Raw genomic sequence first — 10630 nt, 5'->3', positions numbered from 1 at the left:
CTAAGAGGTATGGCGGCAAAACCTTAAACTGCGGCTATACAACTTACTCAACAGGTTGTTGCTTGGCAACCAAAGAGAAAGTGAGTTGGTTGACGCCACCCGTCTTACTTAAGATGSCCACGAGAGATTGAGCAGCTAAATCCTTTCCTCTGCCTACAGCCCCCAGAACTCTACGCTGTTCTGGATAAGCTATTGGAAATTCTGTCGAACATATAATCTATYGATACTGATCATGCGTCAATCGCAATATGTATTGTTATTAATTTATTGCTTTGCCCCAAATGAGACACTAACAGGAAAGCAAACTAAACTGTTTGTGCCTTTCAGTCTGTGGGAATTGCAAGCTGAAAGTGACAGCAGGCTGTCGGTCATGCGTGCGTTTCGAGCCCTGCGGTTCGGGAGGCTTGTGCATTTCCTCCCCTACCTGTACAGACAACTGATGGTGCTGAAGAGGACCATTGAGGAGGCAGCCATGCTCTGCTGGCTGCTGTTCTTCATCATCTTCCTCTTCAGGTACATTCTCGCACCGAATCCCAAGTCTAGCAGAGGACAGATGAGCAACTTTCACTTCCGTCCGGTTTTGTCCCTGCAGCGTCGTGGGAATGCACATGTTCGGCTGCCTAATTAAGGGAGACATACGTGACTCCGGCAGCAAAAGCTTCGACAAGATTGACCCGCGGAAAAACTTTGACGACCTCCTTTGGGCTATGGTCACAGTGTTCCAGGTCAGAATAACTTTTTTTAAAGTTTTTTGCACTGTTGTTTAGTTTATTTATTTTGATATTCATGCAGGTTCTGACGTTAGAAGATTGGAACTTTGTCCTTTACAACTGCATGGCCTCCACCTCACCATGGACTGCCGCGTTTTTCGTGTTGATTATTATTGTGGGGAAGAACGTGATTCTCAACATCTTGGTGGGGATTGTTGTTCAGAACTTCCAGAACCAGGTCAGAATCAAAATCTGCTACCCGCACCGCCATCCATTTTCACAGAGCGTCTACAGTAAYAAAAATGCATTGTCTCTTTTGTTGTTSTTCTTTTATCTAAAAGCCCGAAGATCACGCAACGCTTTCAGGAATTCCTCTAAGCCCTGAACGTCGCGTAAGTCCTCAACTTCCTCTCATTATTTATTTCAATCACCCCCTGCTGTGATGGAGTGTTAGGGTTTTCTGTTCATTTACGAGAATATAGTTGTTATGATATTAGCTGAATGTTGGTTCAGTTTTACCAGAAACCACRAACTTTGAGAAATAAACTTTGATAAAGTTATTTAAATATGACATGACTATCTTTAGTCTGTGTTGTTGCTTCTTTGAAATAAACACAATCATTTCAAATACTGCTGCTACTGATAATAATTTGATGCATATTAAGTATTTCTACTAAGTAACATCTGTAAAACTTGTACCAAAGTATAGCTTAATAAAATTCTCAACATTCCTTATTTAATTTTTTTGTTATTTTCTCATAACACGCTTGTCAAGATGGTAGATGGTTGGCATTGGGCGTACTGGCATCMCTCTGAACTACGGAAACAGAGAAGTGAATTGCAAAAAGACGCAGATTTTCCAAAAACGAATCACAATCCAAACTTTTGATAAACAAATGATATCGATTTATCACCCAGTTCCATGACTATGCTTTGATCTGCTGAGGTCCTGCCCCCGAGGGCAAATTAGCAGCTCATTACCAGCCAATTTATCAATCAACCAGTCAAGTTTACTTGTATAGCACATTTCAGCAACAAGGCAGCTTGACGCGCTTTACGTCATAAAAGCAAAAAAAAAAGAAAAAGCCATAAAACCAGTCAACAATTGAGAAACCGTTGATAAACATCMCAATTTGACAAGTGCTATTATCAAAATCATCAATGCACGTCGAATATATTAGTTCCATTTACTATGGTTCAGAAGCAACTCTAAGTAAGCAGGAGGGTTTTATGGCCTGGATCTAAAGGATTTAAAGGAACTCAGATTTTCCTGAGATTTTATGGACATAGATTAACTCAAAATGATACATAACTGTAAAGTAGAAAGAAAGCATTAGATAGTTGAAACTTCTCTGTACATGTCATGAGTTGTCATCAAACAGACATAATTTCTCATTCATAAATATTTCAGACTTTTTTTTTTTTTTTTTTKTCAGCTGACTGTAATTTCCGAACCTGACCAACTGAACGCTGAGTCCAGCTTTGATCAGGTGCAGCAACTTCAAGTGGAGGAAGCCGGAGCTGTCCCGACTGACCAGGAGCTGGTGAGTCTGTGTGAAAGACTCGCTTTAGCAAGAGGCTAATCTTGAAATTAGTTTCATTTTTAAATGATTTTTCATGTGAAAGCTGKGGAAGCTACTTAATTTTTAGAAAAGGATATTGAATACCATTCAATTATTATTATTTTTTTTTACATTTGTAGTAATTTTTTATTTACCTTGTATTTAAACCAATACAGAGGTTTGTAAAAGTGTTCATACTCCTCAAACCAGTGGTGTCCAAAGTCATTTGGGGCCAATGTCCTGCATGTTTTAAAGGTTTCCTGACGTCTTTCTGGAGGTCTCCGTAACATGCTGAGTAGCGAACAAAGCCATTTGAATGAGCTGTGTTGAAACAGGAGCACATCTAAAAACATGCAGGACTGAAGACTGACTTTGGACATCCCTGCTTTCAATCAATTCATCAGCCCCAAACTTCAGAATGTTTTCTTCACCATAAAAATCTCCAACAATTTAGAAAAAGTTGCAAGATTTGTCTTTTTTTTTTCAATCTCTAGAGGAGTCAACAAATCGACACATTTTATATGTAAGCAACAATGCTGCTTTTGTCCTGACCACAGCCCTGCATACCTCACCAGCAGGAGGGAGCGGATTGATCCAAAATACTTATGATATTGATAACAAGCCTGTATCGATATCGGATTGATACTAGAGTGATAAGATCCGTACTTTAATTTCAGATTTCCTCTTAAAATTATATTTTATTTTTGTGTTTCAGTTTCTCAAATCTGCCTCAAAACAGAGTTAGTTTTGATTTGCTCTCAAATAAATGTTTTTGCACTTTATTTTTGGAAAACCTGCACGTAAATCAGTATGGCATTAAAAGTAATTTGTAGTTGTCAATAACCTTTTTAAAAATCTGTCTTAGATTTTAGCAAGATAACTTGGAGGAAAAACAACTAAGGGTGTGTTTACACTGCAGCCTGAAGTGACCCAATTCCGATTTTTTTGACGTAATGCGACCTGTATCCGATCTTTTCATGGCAGTGTGAACAGCACRGGTCAGATTCTTTTTCGAACGTGACCCATATCCGATACGTATCCGATTTAAATGCGACCTAATGTCCAGGTCGCATTCATCCAAAATGAACGTAACAGATTCGTCACTGATTCAACAAATCTCACTATTCTGTGTCCTGATACACGCAAGCTGGAAGAAAAACAACAACCATGACGGATTATATGAGGATTAAGTTGTTAATTTGCTGCTCCGGTTGGACAACAACTTCAAATATATAAGCTAAGCTCCACCGTTAGCCTCCATGTTTACTTCCGCAAACACTGAGCTCTTCTTCTTCTTTTTATGGCGGTTGGCAGAACACTGAGAACGTTGACGCTAGTGCGCCCTCTACTGCACATGCGGGACACTTTCAGGTCGTTTCCCCGTTCAGACTGCAGAACACATACAGGTCGCATTTACTGGCAGTGTGAACGGCCCCGGCAAAAAAATCGGAATTGCCAAAAAATCGGAATTGGGCAATTCCGATTTTGGGCAATTCCGAGCAAATCAAAACAAACTCTGTTTTGAGGCAGATTTGAGAAACTGAAACACAAAAATAAAACATCATTTTAAGAGGAAATCTGAACTTAAAGTATGGATCTTATCACTCTAGTATCAATCCGATATTGATACAGGCTTGTTATCAATATCATAAGCATTTTGGATCAATTCGCTCCCTCCAGCTGGTGAGGTATGCAGGGCTGTGGTCAGGACAAAAGAAGCATTGTTGCTTACATATAAAATTTGTCGATTTGTTGACTCCTCTAGAGATAAAAAAAAAAAAGACAAATATTGCCACTTTTTCTATATTGTTGGAGATTTTTATGGTGACAACACTCTGCAGCACCACTGCAACCCTGTTATGCAAGCACGCAGAGCTGCAGTGAGCCTTCAGGCTGCAGTGTGAACACTGAAAGGTCAGAAGCTTGGTGACATATTGGAAAAAAAAAATACTGGCCCCAAATTTACTTGGAATCGAGTTGCATTGCATTCTCCTAACCCTCAGCTCATTCCCACACTTCGCCGCCCTCCTCTGTGTTTTGGTTCCACCCTCTTTGCTGAAATTTTTCAAATGATGTCAGCTGTTGGCTTATGGTGTCACAGGTTAGTTACACTTTAAATACTCATGAGTTCCTGGACGCTGTGCCTGTAGCCATTAAGCACAGCGTCAGTCGAGTTCAACCAGTGAAACTTCTTGAAAACTTTCAAATTATTTCATTCATCCTGTTAGAAAGGAGGGACAACTGACTTGTGACTGATTTACCCCATAGCGAGCTCTAGGCTGGAAGCGCTGGTTCAAAGAGCATGAAGATTGGTCCTTCTATGTGTTTTCTCCACAGAATAGGCGAGTCACACACACACATACACACACACACACACACACACACACACACACGCTCAGAAACAGAAATCCACTGTCGGTGCATAAAGATGTGTAAAGCTGATTGAGGTCAATAAATTAGATTTAGTTTGATTTAATGTTGCAATTTGAATTATTGCTGAGACTATCAAATTCTTAACAACTAAATTGGTATCTATATCTCTCACAAACTGAAGAAAGGGAGAATGTAACATGATTTGTATGTTCAGAAAAAAAATTATCATCTTCTTTAATATAATCATCTATTTCGTCATCTCCAAATGCTTAATAACTGCATCTGTGCGTTCGCAGGTGGCGTATATTTTGCGACAAACTGGTGTCCCACAGGCATTTCAACACGGCGATCCAGCTCGTCATTTTGCTGAACTGCATTACTATTGCTTTTGAGAGGCCTACCATCCTGCCTGACAGCAAGGTGAGAGACACTTCACACACAGCAGATCTCCCCCAGCCCGCTTTTCACACACACATTCACAGACAAACGCATCCCGACAACGGGAGGCGAGCTACACGTTCTGCGGCCTTGTCGCACAGTGGTGTGTGAGAGATGCATYGACACACCCAACCCACTGACAAGACACTGAGAGAAATGAGCTGTGCTGTAGAAGTTGTATCATGWGAAGTGCACGTGTTTTTCAGGAACGATTTTACTTGGATAAAGCCAATGACGCCTTCTCCGCCATCTTTCTCATGGAAATGCTACTGAAGGTCAATTTGGCTTTTTAGCAATACTATGATATCTTAAACAACTAACTTGTATTTCAAACGTATCAGATGTTTCTTTTCTTTTTTTTTTTTTTAAATCAGATGATGGCACAAGGACTGATCATTGGGAAAACCACCTATTGCCACAGTCCCTGGAACAACTTGGACGGCTTTTTGGTAGTCATATCTGTAATAGACATCGCCATCCTGCTGGGGACGAAGGAGGAATCCTCCAGACCTCTGGCCATCCTTAAAATACTGCGTCTRCTACGTGCGCTCCGTCCCCTCAGGTGCATCCTTCATCGTGGTTTGGCTTATGAAGACTGGCGTTTTGACGCGTCTCTAGAAGCATGCGCCGACCGACCGACAGATGCCGATATGTTGTGTTTGTGTAATCTAGGATGATTGAACGGACCCCCCAACTGAGACTGGCCGTGGAGGCGCTGTTAGCTTCTGTTAAGCCCATGGGAAACATAATCATCATTTGCGGCATTTTCTTTTTCTTTTACGGTATCCTTGGAGTGCAGGTTGGTTGGAGAGTACGCGCAGCAGGTTTAACTTTTATTAACACTTTCGATGAAAGTTAACAGATCAAAGATGGACCAGAAACATTTTCAAATGGTCTATAAAGGTCTGTACAGGCCGTCCCCCACAGTAACCATATAGAGAACATAGAAGGAGATGTCCTATAGTCATCTACAAATGACTAGGAGTTTTTTTTTTCTCAGTACACTTTTTGGCAAAAACATCTCCGTTGCAAGTGTCCAGGACCTAGAACAGGATGCCCATCTTTTAAAACTCTTAAAAAGTATTGAATTTTTGTGTCTAATATTAAGGCCTTCAGATATCTTAATTTCATAAAATAATGTAATTAGCTTTAAACATGTTAATCGTAGGTCTTACATTTTGATGTGGCCCAACTATATACTCTCGTGGGACTTTTCTGTCAGGCAAAAGTTTAACATTTTCACTGACCGGTTTGGACAGTTTTCAGGGGGTGCCACTGACTAYCATGTAGGATTTTCCTTTCACATCTATAATAATTCCCTACTTTTTGTTGGTCTATCACTATTATTACTCAGTGAATACTTTACATTTTTTGTAGTAAAGTGACAGAACATCAAAAGGTTCAGTGATAGGCCACTGAGTACTTTCTTTTTTTGTGTGTAAAAGCCTGCATGATTTGAGGTAGTAAAGGAAACACTGTATTTTTGTCTTTCCCTCCAACTGCAGCTGTTCAAGGGAAAGTTCTTTTACTGCCATGGTTCCAATGTATCGATGATCGTCAACAAGTCGGACTGTCTCTCGTCCAATTACGAATGGTTGCTTAAGGAGTACAACTTTGACAACCTGGTTTCGGTAGGAATTGTTTACCGTGTGGTTTTCTTTCCTTTAGCTTTATTTAACAGCTGATCATATGATTTGTTCAATGGAGGTTTCAGTTTTAGACCAATAGTTTAAGCTACTTGTAATGCAATCTAAAGAAAAAAAAAAAAAGAAATTCCAGTGTGTCAAATCAAGACTGGAATTTCTTTGCATATTATATATATTATATATACATAATATATTATATATACATAATATATTCGAATTATACTTGCTTGATGATTTTTGATTATGGCCTTTGAGGAAATGTGTTTGTTGCTTAGCATTGTGCATCTCTTTCAGGCTCTGATATCAGTGTTTGTCATGTACTCCAAGGACGGCTGGGTCGAACTGATGTATGACGGGCTTGATGCTGTTGGAGTGGACCAGCAGGTATTTGGTTTCACTCCTGCATGCAACTAAAGCTTGACAGAATGGAAAAGAGAAAAGATTTAATTGTGGAAGAAACACGGCTCCTGAAGATTTCCCAGGTCCTTTTGTAAAAGCGCCTGCTGGTAACTTTGCAAAGATGATTAGTTTAGTTGCGAATGGGGACTTTTTAGATCTGGCTTAGCCTATCTCCCTACGTTTGCTGTGTCTAAACAGAAAATAGTGGCAAACACAGCAACTATAGAAGTGGTTCAAATTTTCCTAGATGGGGACACATACTGATACCGATTGGTTGCTTCCATGTGGTTAAAAAAAATGAGACAGAGACCAATAACTTGTGTTCTACTATTAGAGCAGTCTTTCACATACYGTGGTTCTCAGAGCACTGGTGTTCCTTGGGCGCCCCCTACTGGTCCTGCCTGTAAACAACCGTTTATTTGCCGTGACGTGAGGTCAAAGTGCGCCGCGTACAGCTAGCTTACCAAAGAATTGTGTTGCAGACTAATAAAGGATAAGTGGCTTAAAACCGGGTCACTATGAAGAAAAACTGAAGATGCAGGTGGAAAGAAAACAAGGATTACTTACACGTCATACCTGCTGAGAGCATTGATGCCGTTCTCGAGCAATTCAGTTCTTTTGAACGGCTCTGTGGCAAGAACGAGTCTCAGTGGGTGAGAACTGTTCTTTGTTTTTTACCACTTTGCTTGCTGCTCACATGTCAGCAGCTGTTGTCGTTTTTACTTAGTTAAAAATGATTAATTAAATAAATTGAAATGTTATTAAACTGAATTAATTAAATACAATTGATAGAAATCGGCGGGTAATTTTATGCTTAATGGTGCAGAAGGGGATTTGTTTTTGTTTCTGGCAAAGCAACTCAACTATTTTATTCTTCTAAATAAAAGAAGCAGAATAATAAAGAATAAGTGTGTATTAATAAGTGTTATTAATACACACAGCACTTGGTAGTAAGGAACAACTTGTTTTTTGAGTTCCATGTGTTTGATATAAGTGGAAAGCGTTGAATCCCTCACTTTCAGGACCTGTAAATAACTCAAAATGCCCTGAGTGGACATGTTCATGGCTTTGTCGTGGCCTGTTACATTTACCAAACAGCATGGGTGAACAAAGAAAACAACAACAATAAGCGCATTAAGAGACCAATATATTCATTTCAGGTCGTATATATTAAGACGTTTTATCGCGAGGCAATTTCAGGTTAGGTGGTCTGTGAGTGTTTGTTAAATAGGTTAAGTCATCCTCAGCCTGAATARGTTTGTTTTAGAGCAAAGCAGTATTCCTACAGTTTGTGGTGTTTTTGAGAGAGAAAATGTTTTGCACCAACATCAAGCATGCAGGCACAGAGACTCCAGTGGAAGGAACATAGATGTTTTCTGTGTATGTGTTTGTTCTCAGCCTATTCCCAACTACAACCTGTGGATGCTTCTCTACTTCATCTCGTTCATCCTGATGAGCTTTATATTGCTCGACATGTTCATTGGGGTGATGGTGGAGACGTTCCACAAATGCCAACGGGAGCAGCGGATAGCTCATAGACCCAAGTCAAGGGCGCCCTCTGGTAAGACTGGTTATGATCTGGCTTGTCTACAGTGAAAGCAAACATCTCTACAAGCTGAAAGCAGCAGTGCAGGGCTCCAAAAAGTATTGAGTCGACTATAGCTWAAGACAAGCGCCATTACTTGTAAGAAATCAAGCGAAAACCATGTATGATTTTCCTTCCACATTGCAATTCTACTCTTCTTTATGTTGATTCAGACATACACTGGAGTTTGCAGCTGTAAAATTAGCAAATGTGTATGCTTTTGTAAGGCACCGCAGGTGTCGTGACGCACGTATCTTTTAAATGTATTCCAGTGATCGAAGAGGACGCGTTTTTCCTTCAGTATTCCACTACACGTCGAAGAATACACACCGTGTGTACCAGTCCTGCTCTGGAGTACTCCATTACGACCTGCATCTTCCTCAGCATGTTTGTGATGGGAGCAGAACACTTCCAGCAGCCTAAGGTAGACACCCTCACACAGGCTGAAACAGACCGAAAGATTAGCTCGTTTCAGCTCTCGGGCAAGAGATTGAGCAAGTTGTCTCTTTGTTCAGTATATATCAGTTCTTTTAGAGTGGGTCTTCTACATCTTAACCCTCTTGCTGATCGTTGAAATCATGCTGAAGGTCGTCGCATTTGGCATTGTGAGGTACCTGAAAGACAGGTAAGAGACCTTCTCTCTCACTGCTTCTCTTTTCTGCTCTAGTTTTTCCCAAGCCCTTGAAGGTACCTAATGTGTCTTATTGTACGTGTTTAGCTGGAACATGCTGGACATTTTTGTCGTCCTGATTTCTATGATCAGCGTTATTGTGGGCCAGGTGAAGTTCCACGAGAAGATCCCAATCAATATGGGCATCTTCCGTGTGGTGAGAGTCCTCAGGCTTGCACAAGGTACAAAACCAAACACCGAGGTGAAATGTGTTGTGGTTRGTCTTGGACTGCGTCTCCTGACCGTTTCTGTTGTTTCTGTTTAGTTCTCAAGACCACAAAGATCAAAGTTTTGCTCAAAACCATCATCAGCACTCTATCGCAGGTGAAACACACACTGTGGTATCTTGGATTTGAACAAAGGCAAAAAAAAAAATCCTTCTAATTTGAAATGTTCCAAAATAAATATTTTTTAATTCCCTACACAAAGTAGTTTCAAGCCTTAATAATTTGAGCCAAAAAAAAATTTAAGACAGGGAAACCAAAACAAAAGGCTTTCAGGAACGTTTCATAATTTGCTCACCTTTGGTTATGACTCTTAACATAAGCGATGAACGACAGCGACAGGCAATAGACTTCGCCACTCAGGGTGAAGCCCAACATATGGCACCAAAAAGGCACCAAACACTGTGTTTTAAATGTCCTGCTTTCTGCACTGTGCAAATTTCATGACCTGCACATTTAACCTGCTCTTTGATTTCAGGTCGGAAACATCAGTCTCTTGTTCATGTTTTTCTTCTTCATCTATGCTGCGCTTGGAGTAGAGCTCTTTGGCAACATCGGTTAGTCCCTCTACCAATCCACTAAACACAAAAAAATGGGCTGCCCTGGAGGTTTGTAATCGGTGTGCGGTTCTTTCTTTGGTTGTTCCGTTTCGAAACAGAATCGCAAAACGAAAAATTATTATTAGATAATGGAAATGTTTGTTTCTGTCTTTAAAACCTAAATGAAAAAAATGTGAATGAAAGGTTTTAAAGACCCTTCATCTAGGTCTTTAAAACCTAAATGAAAATGTGAAATGTTCCACAGTTGAAATACAACTGTGAAAGACTCACACAGAGAGAAAGTACCTATTAGAAAGTTTATCTGACAACTAAAAATTCTTTGGCGCTTGGACCCCGGCAGAAGATGTGCTGCGGTTTATCCTGAGGATGAACTGCTCAGGATAAGGATTAGAGATGTCTTTCCCCAGGGCTCGGGCACTGGTGGGGGAGAGGATGCCAATGGACTGTAGGGATAATGGAAAAA

The 10630-nt window shown here is 40.3% G+C and overlaps 1 protein-coding gene across 1 annotated transcript in view; it reads left to right on the top strand.

Moving 5' to 3' along the window:
• LOC103460545 (voltage-dependent T-type calcium channel subunit alpha-1H-like) overlaps window positions 1-10630 on the top strand; it is a 20628-nt gene that overhangs the window by 6343 nt on the left and 3655 nt on the right. The window contains exons 4-21 of the mRNA XM_008402758.2: window positions 328-513; window positions 593-725; window positions 793-948; window positions 1052-1102; window positions 2147-2254; window positions 4541-4614; window positions 4942-5065; window positions 5290-5358; window positions 5458-5645; window positions 5756-5882; window positions 6589-6714; window positions 7024-7113; window positions 8527-8689; window positions 8986-9137; window positions 9229-9338; window positions 9432-9565; window positions 9649-9707; window positions 10086-10164. Of these exons, the coding sequence (XP_008400980.1) occupies window positions 328-513; window positions 593-725; window positions 793-948; window positions 1052-1102; window positions 2147-2254; window positions 4541-4614; window positions 4942-5065; window positions 5290-5358; window positions 5458-5645; window positions 5756-5882; window positions 6589-6714; window positions 7024-7113; window positions 8527-8689; window positions 8986-9137; window positions 9229-9338; window positions 9432-9565; window positions 9649-9707; window positions 10086-10164 (2129 nt within the window). The remainder of the gene's footprint in view (window positions 1-327; window positions 514-592; window positions 726-792; window positions 949-1051; window positions 1103-2146; window positions 2255-4540; window positions 4615-4941; window positions 5066-5289; window positions 5359-5457; window positions 5646-5755; window positions 5883-6588; window positions 6715-7023; window positions 7114-8526; window positions 8690-8985; window positions 9138-9228; window positions 9339-9431; window positions 9566-9648; window positions 9708-10085; window positions 10165-10630) is intronic.

Source organism: Poecilia reticulata, unplaced genomic scaffold, assembly GCF_000633615.1.
Source record: "Poecilia reticulata strain Guanapo unplaced genomic scaffold, Guppy_female_1.0+MT scaffold_255, whole genome shotgun sequence".
In the NCBI taxonomy this organism is placed as follows: Eukaryota; Metazoa; Chordata; class Actinopteri; order Cyprinodontiformes; family Poeciliidae; genus Poecilia; species Poecilia reticulata.
The sequence above is the reverse complement of the archived record's forward strand: the minus strand, read 5'-3'. Positions and strand labels throughout refer to the sequence as shown.